This window comes from Carcharodon carcharias, chromosome 14, assembly GCF_017639515.1.
Source record: "Carcharodon carcharias isolate sCarCar2 chromosome 14, sCarCar2.pri, whole genome shotgun sequence".
Lineage (NCBI taxonomy): Eukaryota > Metazoa > Chordata > Chondrichthyes > Lamniformes > Lamnidae > Carcharodon > Carcharodon carcharias.
This window is the reverse complement of record NC_054480.1, coordinates 114,034,291-114,050,501: the sequence shown is the minus strand read 5'-3', so window position 1 is coordinate 114,050,501 and position 16,211 is coordinate 114,034,291. Positions and strand designations below refer to the sequence as shown.

The 16,211-nt window shown below is 45.5% G+C and overlaps 1 protein-coding gene across 11 annotated transcripts in view; it reads right to left on the bottom strand.

Moving 5' to 3' along the window:
• matk (megakaryocyte-associated tyrosine kinase) overlaps positions 1–16,211 on the bottom strand; it is a 92,920-nt gene that overhangs the window by 29,245 nt on the left and 47,464 nt on the right. For 10 of the 11 annotated variants that reach the window (XM_041205060.1, XM_041205064.1, XM_041205062.1 and 7 more), the window contains 3 exons: positions 15,458–15,677; positions 9,098–9,191; positions 2,356–2,421 (listed from right to left, as the gene is read on the bottom strand). In XM_041205060.1, coding sequence (XP_041060994.1) covers positions 2,356–2,421; positions 9,098–9,191; positions 15,458–15,677 — 380 coding nt within the window. The remainder of the gene's footprint in view (positions 1–2,355; positions 2,422–9,097; positions 9,192–15,457; positions 15,678–16,211) is intronic. The other variant, XM_041205069.1, reaches the window with a different exon arrangement.

Genomic DNA, 16,211 nt, shown 5'->3' with positions numbered 1-16,211 from the left:
CCATTCAGTCTTTGTCTTCTGGCCTCTTAAAAGTTGTGTCACACAGAGACACCTGAGGGGTCCCATGCTTCTCACTGACATTAAAGGCCTATGTTGTTCAATCATTCCATTTTCTGTTCAGGAGTTATTTGATCTTTCTACCCTGTAAGATTACTATAAAATGGAATCCAATTACAGCTCTTGTATGAAGTAATTATATTAAATAATATCATGCACCCAGGCAGGAGGAAGTCTTTTAATTCTTCTACGGAATGGAAAAGATCTCGTTTAGCTTATATGGGTTTCAAGCATTGAATCTTTCACTGTCACTGTGCTCATATGGTGCAATGTGCAGAATATGTTAATGAGAGCTGAGGCAGTCACCGAAATCAGTTCTATCAACCAACTAAAGCATTCAAAAGGGAATTCCATTGTTACCTGAAAAGGAAGAATGTGCAGGGTTACGAGGAGAAGGCAGGGGAATGGCACTAGGTGAGTTGTTCATTCAGAGAGCCAGTGCAGACACGATGGGCCAAATGGCCTCCTTCTGCACCGTAACAATTCTGAGATTCTATGATTCTGTCTGCAAAACTTTATAAATAACAAATAGGATATTTTCCTGTCAAATTAATAATATTGCATAATGCTGTTAAAGTAAAATTTGTGCTCTCTGGTTTGTTTGATAGTCACAGTGGGATCACCTATAGGGTGAACCCAAACTAACACTGCAATATATCATTGCTGCTCTTAATATTAATGACCTTACTGCATATAAATCAGACAATATTTGTAACCAGATGCTAACAATGGGTGTTATCATTTTACTAGGACCTTTCTGTGATTGTTTGGTGAATTGATTGGTGAATCTTGAAAGGGGATAAAATATCATGACCGAGTTGGGACGGTCAGGAAAATGGTAGGCTAGCTACCCGATATATTTTATATCCCCCCGCTCCCCAATCCCGTCGAAAATATGTCTCGGGGGAAGGGGGTGTAAAATCCAACCCTCGGAGTGGGAGAAAACACATGCAGCAGATTTTTGAATGAACTGGAATTTGTGGAAGTGGAGAGTATGGGAGTACTGGAGTAACTGAGGCTGGATATGATAAAATGAAATTTATGTGTTCAGTTCCAGATGAGCTGAGGAAGGAGCAGAGGCAGAAAATGTTATGGAGATGACCCATGTGTTGGAGAGGGCATAATATTATAAACTGAGCACAGTGTTGAACAGGTTGTCCAGCTTATGAACAGTCTGATTCAGAGTGGCGACAAGGTTTGTGGCAATGGCCAATGACGTTGGCTTTGGTTTTCCCAATGTTAAGCTGGAAGAATTTAGGACTCATCCAAGACTGGATATTGAACAAAGGCTTCGACAGAGATATCGGGGGAATTAAGAAAGTGGTGGAGGTATAAAGCCAGGTATCATCAGTGTACATGTGGAAGCTCAGCCATGACTGTGGGTAAAGTAAGTAAGAAGGGGCCAAAGGGTGGATCCTTTGGGGATTCTGGAGGTTACAGTGTTGGATTGGGAAAATAAGCTATTGCTGGAAATGGCACTTTCTGGCCAATCAAAAACCAGGAGTAACAAGCTCTGGCAAGAAATCTGCTGCATTTAAAAGGAACCCTGCAGCATGTTTGCTTGTGCAGAGACAGATATGAAAATGAGGCGACTCATGCAAGCATAATGACCTACGTTTAGAATTTTTCCTTAAATTAAGGCAGTAAATTATCTTGTGAATAAATGATTGACATTGCCATTTTGGGGGTGGGGGGTGGTGGAACTAGATAGTTGCACACTAATTCTCACTAGAGCAAATTGGACTCCAATCAATCTGAGTTGCTGTATTGAAAATGTACTCTACGTAGGGAGGTTTCTGGTGGATATAGACCCACGGCAGAAAACTACCTTCAGTTTATCACTAACCCCCAGTATAAGATAAGCTGTCTCACAGGGGTCCAAGGACAACTGGTGTAGAAAATGGATAACTTGGCAAAGTGATGCAGCTGGGGCACTCTTGAGATTGGGATGGAGAGTGTTGATGCACCAGTGTGGAGGGAGCTTCACTCTGTTTTCAACCATGATCTAGGAGTGTTTGATGGAATAATGCAGAGGGGTCTTTACTCTGCATCTAACCAATGATTGGGAGTACTCAATGGTGCTGTATAGAGGGAGCTATACCCTGCATTCCACCTGTGAATGGGAATAATCAATAGGGCAATGTAGAGGAAGTTTTACTGGGCTTCTAACCCATGCTGTGACATTTGTTTGCCTGGTATGAGGAAATGTCTCATTTCCCAGCACTAATATCCTCTGCCTGAATGAGTGCAAAACTTAGTCACAAACAATTAAAAGATTAGAAATGAATGAACACTCACCTCCAAACTCCCCTTCCCCTATCTGATCTCCTAATGTTAATTGCTGCATGTTAAGTAACCAGCCAGCTGAAAAAAAGCAAGAAACAACGTCAATAACAGAGAATATTTTTGTAACCCAGTGTTACAATAAAGCAGAACATGGAACCTGGCCTTATGAATTTGTGATAATGAGTCATATTAAACAGATGAGTCCCAAGTTAAATCATGATCTTTGTTATTAGCTGATCTCAACTGGGTTACAATGGAGATGTTACAATTGACCTCAGCGCCCCGGGATTTAAAATAGAAACAAAACAAAAACAACTCCTCTCAGTGGCTGTTAAAGAAACTCCAAATCACTATGTAGTAAGATCTGCTGCGCAGTGTTGTGTGCAACTGCAGAATATCAAAGGGCAGCTGGTATCTGTGGAACTGTTCCCCAGTCACAGTAGGGCACAGATTTTCACAGAGTTGTGGAAACTCTGTGCCTTATTCAAAAGGAGTCTTGAAGTCCTGCTCCTATTTTCAAGACATCCTACTTTTCCTGGTAGAGGAATGGGTTTGGGAGGGGGAACACGACTTACACATGGGGGAAGTCTGAGCCCAGCAGGGCCATTTGAAGTTGCTGCTGAGTTTAAACAGGCACCATTTTCACTGGAGTGAGGGTCTTATGATTTTTGGCATATTATTTTTTTTGGAGTAGACACAAGTGTTCATAAAAGTTGGGTAAGGTCTTGGAACTATCAAGTTACCAAGCTATTTAAATCCACTGCCCTTTAAATTTTGAAAAAATAGTCTGCCTGTGTCTCTGAGTTGAAAAAAAATCAGTGCTTTCAGTTTTAATAGATGTTTTTTGACATAACCTTAAGTGTTATTGTTAATTACTATCACTGCTTGACTACTTCCATAACCTGTCATTCTCACAGTGGGGGAGCTGTAAGTTCACAGTTTGACTGACAGCTCCAAGAGGTTATTAAAGGATTATCTGTCTTTGATATGGGGTTATGAATTCAAATATTTGTTTTTATTAGGGATTAAATGTATTGATTGGGCTTTTATGAATTAGAGGTTTTTCTTATATAGTGAAATCCTTAATAAATACTTAGAACTTAATTTTATTACACCTCAGTGTGGCTCCTGAGGTGTTGGGGCAATGGGGCTATCAAAGACCAAGGGGATGAATGGGGGTTATGGGTTGGTGTGAGTTTGCACTAAGTTGGCATAGGAGCCATAAGAGGCCATGGGCATGAGTGGGGGATCATGTGTTGACATGAGATGGCACTAAGTTGGCACAGGGATGGGTGGAGGGGCTAGGTTGGTGTGGAGGGTATGAAAGGCCATTTGGGATGGGTGGGGGCATGGGTTGGCATGGAAGAGGCAAGGAGAGTCGGAGCGGTGTGAGAGGTTGTGAGGGTTAGAGGGCCTAATATTCAATGACACAACTGGGACAAGGCCCCAGAGAACTGAGGCAGGCCTTTCAACCAGGCCACCTCAGCACTCAGCAGCCCTTGTGCATGCCTCCCATTTGCATTTAGGGGGCAGTGAGACTGACTCCAGAACATGCCCGTGCACCACCCCCCTGTAGGAGTGAAGATTCCATCATTCGGAGCATCTTTTTCCCAGGAAAGTTCCCAGCTCTGCGCACCCAGCTCAGGAGCAAAAATCCGGGCTTAAGTGTTTGTGGAACTGTTCCCAGTGGGAATCAGACTTTGTGGAACTGTTCCTAGTGAGAATCAGTACCTGTGGAACTGGTGGGTGGAGAAATATCCTGCTGAGACAAGATGACAGAGAAAGAATTAATTCCTGCTGTGGAGGCTCCGTTTATAAAATTTCTAATGTTCCAAATCAATTGAACACATATTCTGTTTAATACAAACCGAGAATGGAGCAGGGACTCACTGGGTGGAATTTTCTGTGCCCGCTGGCAGCGGGCGTGATAGGTGGCATGCGCAGATAAAATGGTGCAATCGGTTTCATGACAGCGGGAGGGCAGGCCACGATCGTCCGCTCAGCCTACCAACAGCGGGTTGCATTTCCCACCAGTGGTCGACGGGGAGCTCATTGTAATACATCAGCATGTCATTAAAAGACCATCCCGCCAGGCTCTTGGAGCCTCACCAGATCGTCCGTCCACATCAGCGGGAAAGCACATTGATCTGTTTCACAACAGCACCCAGGCGACGTGCATTTGGCGGCCTTCACTTTGGGGGAACTGAGGTGAGTGAACAGCATCGTTTTCTACAGCTCGCCAGGATCGCCTGTTGCTTTGCAGGCTTCAGGTGCGCCGGGAGCCTGGGTGAAGTGCTGCCCTGCCTTGGGGTGATTGTTTTCGGGGGGTGGTGCCCGGGGTCAACTGCTACCCCACCACCAAGGCAACTGTTGCTGTTATCAGGGCTATGGGGGTAGGGGGGGTGAGCAACTGCTGCCCTGGCATTGGATCCCATGCACAAGAAACTGAGGCGGGGGGGCAGGATAGGTGAGGGAAGTGGCCACGCAGTAGGGACACCACTATAAGCTGACCACTGAAACAGTTCAGGCGCAGCCACAGTGAATTGACTGGGGTTGGATTCCCAGCCTGCCCACCCACACAAACAACATGGAGGCACCAAACTGCCATCAAGCGTTCCAGACCTTACTCCCGCCCTGCCCCCCTACCACCCCCCACCCCCACCCCAAGATCCCCCAGCACTGACTGCGAGTCCGCGATCACGTTACTGCACCACAGGACAGTTGGACTGCACACATTGTATAATCTCATTGGAGATGATGCTGGAGATGCTCACAGCCCCTTGCAATCTCAGCAGCTCGGTTAGGAGCTGTCTCCCCCCATGTCACAGGCTGACAGGGCAGCCATGCAGCGCACTCATCTGTGGCCATCTGAGGGGTCAATGGACGCCGCCTGTCATTCCTGCAGATGACTGAGAACCAGCGTCACCAATGCCTGCGCATGTCCAGGGACCTGGTCGCTCACATCTGTCACTTACTGCAGGACTTGGCACCACAGGAACATGGAGGGCATCTACTGCTACTGGCTGTGAAAGTGACTGCGCCACTCAATTTCTATGCCAGTGGCCCCTTTCAGGGCTCCACAGGTGACCTCTGTGGGATTTCACAATCTGCCACCCACAAATGCATCCATGAGGTCATGGATGCCATCTTCTCCACGGTACACAACTTGTGCATTTTGCCCAGGACCGGGACAGGTAGGAAGCAAGGGCCATTGGATTCGCCCAGATTTCGGGATTCCCACAGGTGCAGGGTGCGATCGACTGCACCCATGTGGCGCTCAGATCTCCATTGTTGCACATGGTGGACTACAATAACTGCAAGAGATTCCATTTAATGATTGTACAGCTGGTATGCAACCAGCAGAAACACATCCTGCAGGTGTGCCCGCCATTTCCAAGGATTGTGCACAACGCCTACATCCTCAGTCAGTCACAGATCCTTGGAGTCCTCCAGGGTCCACAGAAGCTGCAGGTTTGGCTCCTCAGGGACAAGAGCTACCTGCAGAGGCCTTGACTGACGACACCCATACCGGGGCCTCAGGCTGCAGTAGAGCGACGCTATAATGAGGCTCATGCAGCAGCTCATAACTTGGTGGAGCAAATCATCAGGATGCCAAAGATGAGGTTCCAGAGCCTGAACTAGTCTGGTGGAGCCCTGCAATATAGTCCGCAGTGGGTGTCACATATCATTGCCGTCTGCTGTGCCCTTTACAACCTGGCTCTCGAACGGAGACACAAGCTGGCTAAGGAAGAGATGGAGGAGCTGCACATCTCCTCCGATTAGGAGGACGCCAACGGGGATGAGGGTGAGGAGGTGCTCAGAGGTAACGATGATGGGGATGAGGCCCTCACACTGGCTAGACGAAGTGCGCATGCTTGGGAGGTCCTCAAAGTTGCTGGATTTGTGGAGAATGATGATGACATGGAGTGAAGTGTCCCCACAGATCCTCACATTGCAGTTGTGAACATTTGACTCCAGTCTGGCTTATGGCAGCACGAAAACCCTCTGTGAGAATGCTCCTGTCGTGGAGATGCAGTGGAGGCCCTAATAGTCGCTCGATTGCAGGAGGGTGATGACGACATGCAGTGAGGAGACTCCATAGATCTTCACATAGTTTCTGAGAATGTCTGACACCTGTCAGGCCGAGGGCAGCTCTATTGCACTCTGTGGTCAAGATCATATCATAGATATGATACGCCAAGAAACTTTAGAAGCGTCTGGTGCTTTGTCTGCCTTTAGCACCTGAGCCTTTCAAGAGCTGGAGCACAGCATCACTGGTCACAGATGCTGGGGTGAGGGGGGCCAGCCCCTCCTTAAAGGTGCTGAGAGCACATTGAGAGAATGAGAGAACTGTGTGGCTCCTGCCCATTACATTCTGGCAGCAATGTCAAGCACCGCCGAGGTGCAGACATCAGTAATGTTTCCAGGGAGTGTGAGGGTGGACCATCACTTTGGTCTGAAGGCTGCACAGAGCACAGAGAAGAGGCCTTGGACTGAGACATCTGCCTTTATCTTGTGCAGAAGGATTTCACATCCAAATGACAAGAACACTGCTCATCAGAACAAGGAGCCACAGGCAGGGAGACAATATTGAGAGTTCATTGACAATAGTGAACAGTATGTACAAGTGATTAACACCCGTGCCCAGGCTGTGCAACTAATTCTTCTTAACGTTCCTAACCCTGCCACTACATCTTGGTGCTCCCCGGACATCCACAGCAGGGGTGGAGGCAGCCTGCTGACTGTGACGCCGTGTCTGTGACACCCTTTCTGTGACGACTTTGGTGGGCGTCCTCTGGAGGGCCGAGGTTTGGAGGACCCCGGCCTGCTTTTGGGGTCCTGCTGTTTGGCAGTGGCTCCCTCCTCAGTCTGTGGAGCTGGAGCTGCTGAAGTCACAGGAAGAGAGGAGTCAAATTGGCCAGACACTCTCAGAGTCACCTGATGGACAGGCACGGGGTGTGCATCTGCTGATCCTCCTCCCTATGGGTGCCTGAGGGGCCCCTGGCTGACTACATGAGGGGAAGGGGTAGCTTAAGTGAGACTGAGCTGCCCCACACCTCTCTTGCGTACACACTGTTTTAGGTCAACTATGGCATCAGTGATGGAGTTGAGCCCACATATCAGTGCAGGAGTGACGTCCTGGACCAAGGTCTTCATGGCGGCCACCATCCTACCAGTGTTGACCTCGGTATGTTGGCATGCCAGTGCTATCACCTCAGCCTGAAGATGGATGGACTCCTCCATCGTGCTTTGCAATCTGAGGAGTGCTGCGGACATCTCTTCCTGGTGTTCCCGAGCTTGCCTTTGCAGCTCCAGCAACTGTGACATAACCGAGTACAGAGACTCATCGTCTGACTCAGACTGAGCAAAGTTCTGGCCTCCAACTGTCCTCCGAATGCCGGGGACCTGGGAATTCCCTGCCGCCACCTGCTGTGGATCAGACAGTGAGACGTGCTCACCAGATTGTGACCCTGAGGCTACTCTAAAGCTAGGCCCATCCGAGGTGTGTGCCTCTGCACTGGTGGGGGTCGTGGGTGAGCGCTGTGACGGGTCTTCAGAGAGGTTGCCTTCAGATTCCCCTTCGGAGATTTCTTTGGGGCTGGATTGGAGGCCCTGGGTCATGGACTCTGTTGGCTGTTTGGCAGATGTGCCTGCGAAAGCAAGGAGAGATAATTAGTATATGGCAGTAGCCTGTGAAACAGGACACATCATTCACAGCATGGTTGTCTGATGGATGTTGTACTGCTGAATCCTCACTTGGTAGGGCAGCGCCAACTTCACCGTCAGCACAGGACTGGTCCAGATTCTCGCCGGCCAGCTGGATGCCTCTGTTTTCAAAGTACGTGGGGACCTTAATTTCGGGCACTGTGACCTTTCTCTCTTGTTGTGTGCTAACTCGTCCTGCATGGATAGAGATGGATAGAGACTCTGTATCAGGATGCTTGCCAGGCCAGTTGATAAATGTGCCTGGCTTGTGTGGGTGGTGAGTGGTCCCATGGACAGGATTAGGACAATGACGGTGTGTGAGAGAGAGTAAATGGTGATGTCCCATGAGGTGGCAGTGAGTGAGGGCCCTGTGGATGTGTGATGCATATGTGAGTGTGTGAGTTGAGAGCGATGAGAAGAGTGACTTACGCTGGCAGAATGGAGATCATCATTCATCCTCTTGCGGCACTGTCTTCTTCTGAAGGGTGTTGGTGCTTCCGCCGCTGCTACCACCTCCCAAGCAGGAGTGGTCATGTTGCTGCCCATCCTGCGGCCAGAGTGCGGGTACAGGACATCCTGGCGGGCCTCCACAGCTTTCAGCAGTCGCTTGAGGGACCCGTCATTAAACCAGGGGGCTGCGGTCTTTTTTCCTTTGCTGGCCATGTCTCCCAAGCAGAGGTGATGAGCTGGTAGCGACGAATGGTGTGCTGGTGACTGCCTTTTAAACATGGTGGCTGGCATGATGCAACAATGGGGTGATGGCGGGAGGGCGAATGAGAGCCCGCCCGCTATGGAAAAGGCGTGTTTCCTGGGAGGGCATAAATAATGAGGTGTGTTTGGGACAATAAGGCGTGAAATGTCATTTTACCTGCCCGCTACCGCACTTAGTGCAAATCTGTGAAAATTCCGCCCTCTCATTCTTAACTTCCAGAGTGAGCCAAAGAGCTAGGAGCACTTTTAACAACATGGGATGGAATAAAATCTTCTGTAAGTGTGAAGGATTCAACCACAGGTATTTACATTAGCGTGCTCACTTTGAGCTGCTTACCTTTCGAGAACTCCTCTGCAGCTGACTTTGTGCCTTCTTTAAGTTTGGGTTTCGTTAATCTGGTGATAAGACCACACGCATCTTTCATGTAATGCTAAATAAAATATAAAAGGGCAAAAAAGAACAGATTCAAACTTGTAGTCCTTTACTTATGGGTTCCCCAGCCATTTTGCTGAGATATTCAGCACTTGTGGATGAGCAGTCACAATGATTAGTACCACCCAGTGCACCATTGCTCAGAAACCAATACCACGGTGTGTACAGAGGGTAATGGCACCTGTATGCTCGACATTTATCGTCATTTATTTTGTTCCTTGAAAGCCAGTAATGACGATGCGTAATCATTCATTAAAAATTAGAGGTCAGCGGATTCAAAATGCAGCATGAGAGGCCATTCAACCCATCTTGCCATGTACAGTCAGGCTTATCATGAACCCATTTCTCCATTTCTCTTATGGTTGAGGGCAGGCAGTACATTCTCCACAGTTAGGCTCTGACTCGTGTTTTTTATTGAGATCGGTGAGGCAGGTGACCGCCAATTTTGCCTCATGAAGTTGTTCAGGGAATATTACTGAAAGATTTACTTAAACCTTCAAGTGCTGAGCTGTCTTCTAGTTTGATTCATGTGCTAAACAATCTTCTAGCTTTGCTCAGTTGACAGTGCCGACTCACGATGGCGGGAGCCATCTGCTTCCCCACCCATGTATGTTCTTCATGTGTGCTCCCGGACACTGAGCTTCAACGGAGTATTCAACGTTGAGATGGTGTCTCAGCCAAAGCCAACCCTGTCCTCATCCAACATCTAGAAGTATACAGTCTCCAGCAGAGGTTGCTGGATCACGACCAGGAAACCACCAGTGCATCTTCTTCCTTTTCCCTAACCCAGCAATAGCGGGGTTAAGTGCAGTTACCTGTATTGACACTTAGTTTGGATCACCCAACTCAATATAAAGCAGCAATCTAACCTGGGCCCTCCCTGTCTGTGTTACTCACTGGGTGGTGTATCTACAAACTGAGCCATCCTGGGGCCTCCTCAACATACATCCATGAGAAACTCAGTTGAGCAATGGATTAATCAAATAACACCATCCCCACCACCACCCCCCCCCCCCCCCCCCCCCCCCACCCCACCCCCAACCTTGTTCATATCCTCAGAGCAATATACTCTTCCATCAAACCCATAGATCTGATGTTAAAAGAGTGACATTTTAGAAAACCTTGCATGAGCTATTTTATACTAAATGTAACTGCATTTTCTATTTAATAAATATTGTATTCTAATAACCAATCCCATTAAACAAGTCGCCTGGGATGTGAAATACAAATGTGTCTCTGTAACATGTCTGTAAGGAAAATTTTTTCTGTTATAGTTTCTCAGTCAACCGTTAATTCTTTGCTTCTGTGGTTAATCTGCACACCGTCCTGTAATCTGGACTCCATTTAGGAGGGTTGAAGGTTATAGCTTCATGGGTCTACATAGGTTCAACCAATCCTGCGAGCTGTGAACACTGTCTAAAGGTTGAGGTGTTTCCATTAGGTCTGTATGTATGCTGTTAAACCATGATTTCTATGCATGTCACTTTCACTTCCCATTGAGTTGTCCATCCAAATTGCTGCCACTTGGCTGAAATAGGAGATCTTCACTTCAGTGATTCATCCCATTAATGCTATCTTCCCTCCCTCCCCAAAGAGCAGTTGAAGGTTGATCAAGTGAAAACTTCAAACTAAAATCGCTAGATTTTTGAAAGGTAAGGATATTAAGGATTATGGCACCTGTATTAATTCAATTTCTTGTGTTGCTGGGTGCTAAATCAACAATCTTTGGAGATTGCAACATTTAAGGTACAGGGTGTTCCAATGCTTGTTACATTGGTTCCTCCCTAGTTACAAGGGTGGTTCCTGCCTAGTAACAAGGATGGGGTCCTCTGGGAGTGTTTTGATAGGTCACCAGGTCAGTTCATGGGTCAGTAAACAGCTCTTCTTGAGGCAGTCAGTTTTCAGGAAGTCAGTCTGCAAGTGTTACAGAGGCAGGGACAGGAACAGGTCCCAGTTAGGTTAAAGAAACGGCTGCAGGGAGCAGACTTTAAGTAAAGAGGGCCATTGGGGCAAAGGTATCCCTTTGGAGCACTGGTGTTCTGCTTGGCATGGCCATAGATCTGAAAGTGTGCTTGTAAGCTAGTGTTGAGTGTACTCGGGAATCCAGGAAGAAGGAATCTCAGAAGGTGAGATTGAAACCCTGTGAGGTGGGCAATTGTTAAAGCTGTCTGAGTGGGAGTGATCTTTGGAGAAAATTCCAAGGAGAGAACTTCGAAGGTGAAGCTGGAAATTCCTTGTGAGTTTTAACGAGATTGTTTGGCTTGATGTTTACTGACATCTGGGTGGGTTGTTGAGATTCCATGGCTCTGTCTTGGTTACATCCGTCATTTACTCTGTAGTGTGATTTGTTCAAACACAGTTTGTCTGTTAATTCACATGTACCTAATACTTATCCTAAATGTTAGAGTACAAGATACATACTGTAAATTGTTTTATCTTTCTGAACTTGTATAGTAAATTTTGTTTTTATTTGTTCAAAAGCAGGTGTCTTGAATCTCAGTCTTTATCAACTTTAAACAAACTGTTCTTGATCCCTAACCAGATCTCCCCCCACATCCCAGGATCTGGCCAAGGATCTTAACATACCAAAGCTAGTTGGCTGGAGTTAATATACAGATCAGCCAAGACCTGACTGAATGGTGGAACAGGCTAGAGGGGCTGGATGGTCCACTCTTGTTCCTCTGTTCCTATTTGCACTTCCAACTTTTGCATCATATAGTCACTCTATAATGTTTCCAGAAACCTCATGATAATTCTTGAGTAACCAGGATACGACACCTGCAAGATACATTTGAGTCCTGTTGATCTGAGATCCACAGTCCATTTTTCATTTGTTCCCTTTTCTCCTGTCTTTCATTTCTGTCTTGCAATTAAACCAAATTTGGCATAATGTACAACCAGACATCTTGATTTATCTACGGATAGGTATTCAGTTTGCCACTTGGATATGAAAGTGGAATTGGAATTAGGCAGCTTCTATCATGGATGCCTGACCACAATGCCAGTTTATGCCTAGGTGCCAAATTGAAAATTTGCCACATTGTCTTCTCTTTGCAACCAAAGAAGTTACTGCACACACACCAACTTGACACTTTAGTTCTAGAACTAGCAATAATGTAGATCTCTACCTCTACTAGTAAACTAATTGGTGTCCTGTAAAATGCACAAAACAGTTTTTTCTGTTCAACCAAAGGAATGTAAGAGCCAAAGGCCATGATATAATGGCTTTACTAAGACAGGATAGTACTCAGTGATGGACTCTCACGCACAGTGCTTGGGCTCACAACTGAAGGATGGCCATGAAACTGTACCCCACTGGGGCCTTCAGAAAGTAGGAAATAAAATTTCTTAGATCATAAAATACCAAATAGCCAGCTTCCAGTCTAACTTTAAACCTAGGCAATGTAAGCACTCACTTAGAATCATATCATAGAACCATGGAATGGTTCCACTACATGAGGTCATTCAACCCATCATGTCTATGTCAGTTCTTTGCATGAGTAACTTACCTAGTCCAACTCTACCACCCATTCCCTGGCGCTGCAATTCATTTTTCTTCAGGTGCTTATTCAATTCCCCTTTGACAGTTACAATTGAATCTGCCTCCACTGTACTCTCAGGCAATGCATTCCTGATCCTAACCACTCGCCGGATACAAAGAATTTTCCTTATGTCATCATTGGTTCTTTTGCCTTTCATCTTAAAGCAGTGTCCCTGGTTCTTGACCCTTCCACCAATTGGAACAGTTTCTTTATATTTACTTTGTCTAGACTATTTATGATTTTGAACACCTCTATTACATCTCTTGTCAACCCTCCCTTCCCCACAGAGAACAGCCCCAGCTTCTCCAAACTATTCATATAACTGAAGCTCCCCATCCCTGAAACCATTTTTGTAAATATTTTCTCCATCCTCTCTAAAAGCCTACACATTCGTCCTAAAGTACTTGCCCAGAATTGGACACAATTGAGGCCAACCCAGTGATTTATAATAGTTCATCATTACTTCCTTTTTTTTGCTCCATGCATCTAGTTATAATGAAATAACATTTATGAGAAATAAATGCTTATGACATCTATGTATAAATTTAACAAACACAGCAGAAATTAGTATATTTTTAGCATTTCTTCCATACGATAACTTCTTGCTCCATTACATCAGTTGTAAAAAGTCTGCTGGAAGACAAGCTAACTTCCTTTTTTCACATCCCAGTGCACCTCCAATACCAACACCAATCTCTCTTTAGTTCACAATAGAGCTCTGGGCTATTTTTGAACTTCCTCTGGGTTACTCTGTTTAACGATAATGCAGAAAGACTTCCCATTTCTTTACACCCTGAGACCAGTAAAGTTTCCATTACAATCGAGGTGACAAAAGCGGGGTTGCCAAACTTAGGGGTGGGGAGTTGGATCGTTTAAATAATCCCACAGCACTATTTATGTGATAGTTTGGTGAAGCAAAGATTGTAAATATAGGAGGCAATATACCCTTCCTGTCGTTACTTGTAAACTGGGATTTCAAACCCTGTAATTTGTGATTCTGTACTTTCATATTTACCGCAACAGTTTAATAGAGAGGCTGTAAACGTTGAATGTTTTTATTTTGTCTTTTCTCCACTGACTCTGCAACTAGTTTGAATCTGTTCTCTCTGGTTTACATACTTAAATCAAATGGGGCTTAATTTTGATTTTTGGCAACAGTATATCGGATGGTTCCACGGATGATCCACTCGGCACTTCTGGCTGAAAGGTGGTTGTAAATGCTTCAGCTTTGTCTTTTGCACTGATGTACTGGGCCCCCCCAACATTGAGGATGGGCATATTTGTGGAGCCTTCGCCTCCCATTTGTTGCTTAATTGTCCACCACCAATCATGGCTGGACATGGCAGGACTGCAGAGTTTTGATTTGATTCATTGGTTGTGAATAAAATATAAACATTGTCGCCAGTAAGGGTTATCACTTTGAATCATTTCAAAACTTAGGGAAAGTATTAATTGATTTTAATAGCCAAATTCCAACAGCTTTTTCTTATTCTTTCATGGGATGAGGGCATCACTGGCAAAGCCATTACTTATTGCCCTAGAACTGATCATTTCAGGGGGCAGTTAAGAGTCAACCACATTGCTGTGGGTCTGGAATCACTTGTAGGCCAGACCAGGTAAGGGTGGCAGATTTCCTTCATGAGTCATGATGGGCCTTTATGAATGATAGCTTCATGGTCACCATTATTGAGACTAGCTTTATAAGCCAGATTTCTTAATTGAATTTAAATTTCACCAGCTGCCATGATGGGATTTGAATACATGCCCCCAGGCCGTTAGCTTGGGCCCTGGATTACTAGCCCAGTGACATTACCACTATATCACCATCTCCCCCATCTGTACTAGCACAGGGAAAATCAGAGTGCTGGTTCATTCTCCACTATGACAACGAATTTACTTGGAGGTTCTTCCTCTCCATCACAACAACTTCAGCAGAAGTTTAATAGAAAATTCCAAATCCACCCCTTAAATCTTTCTAGCTTGATTCTAAGAGTTTCACCACCTAAAATCTGCCAAAAGCACTTGCCAATATTTTTGAAAGAATATTGTAGGGAGTTTCCCTGCAGTTCAGTTGCTTAGGAAGCCTGTGGATTGACGCCTATGGATCAGCAAAGCCCTATTTTAATATCTCCTGTTAAGTTAGCTGATCTCAGCTGGGGTAGAGTGGGGGCTAATACATCTGGCCTCATCATCTCAGGATTAGGCAGGAGGAAATCAGCCAACGATCCTATTCTTGATTGTCAAACGCCAGATGGAAAGTTCACATATAAAGTGATGATTGGATCAGCCTTGGCTATAATGTCTTCCCAAACAAAAACAGAATTACCTGGAAAAACTCAGCAGGTCTGGCAGCATCGGCGGAGAAGAAAAGAGTTGACGTTTCGAGTCCTCGTGACCCTTCAACAGAACTGCTGCCAGACCTGCTGAGTTTTTCCAGGTAATTCTGTTTTTATTTTGGATTTCCAGCATCCGCAGTTTTTTGTTTTTATATAATGTCTTCCCACATTGATTTGCCCACCAAAATTCACTGTTTAGACTTATGAACAAAGAAGATCTGCTTGGGCAAAGGCGATGGTGCTTATGGGATCGTACCCACTACATGTCCATATAAGGAGGGGAGAAAATGGTAATTTTGTACACTTTGATCTCAGATAACCTGCTTTTCATAACCTTTCATTGTGCAATACAAAGAGATTGGATGAACTGTAACTGGATAACTCACCTCGATGAGTTCAATAAGATTGTAAAAATAGTTTTCTTCATCGATTGTTAGTTTATTGTCTTTGTAAATGACACGATAGTGACTGATTTCCTCTTTCGAGCTGACACACAGCACGTAGTCACCAGGATGTCGAATGGATTCTCGCACCAGGAAGAGGCCATCTTCTGTGGGCTGGAGCAATGTCACTGCATCTTTACCACTGATCTTCCCATGGAACCACCTCACAAAGAGTGAAGGCCAGACAAATATTAGAAAAGTACTCAAGGTATTTCCAAGGCAGCCTCTCCCCTCGGGCAACAATTTTAATCCCCCCCCACCACACAACCCCAGTAAAACTAATAATTTTTCAAAACCCCCAAATTCTTCCCACTCTCATATTTGTGTATTAGTCTTTTTGCCAATTTTCTGCCCACTTTTCCTGAAAGCATTATTCAAGCCAACTGCTCACTCAAATGCTATCTTTCATGTGTGAACTCAAACCAAGAGTGCTTACAAGCTATTTAACCATGGGGGGGGTGTGTGGGGGGTGCTTGACAGATGAAGACATAGAGGTAGATCTTGGCTTTGTGTGATAATGCAAATCGGCAGCTTGTTTTAATCTCCTCCAACTTTTATATCAATTGATTTATTTCCACTATTACACAAAGTCAAGATCTACCTCATGCACTCTTCGGCAGGAATCACTCAAAAACAATAAGAAACAGATCTGTTGATGTATTTTCTCCGTAACCATGGATCTTTGATGTCAATTATA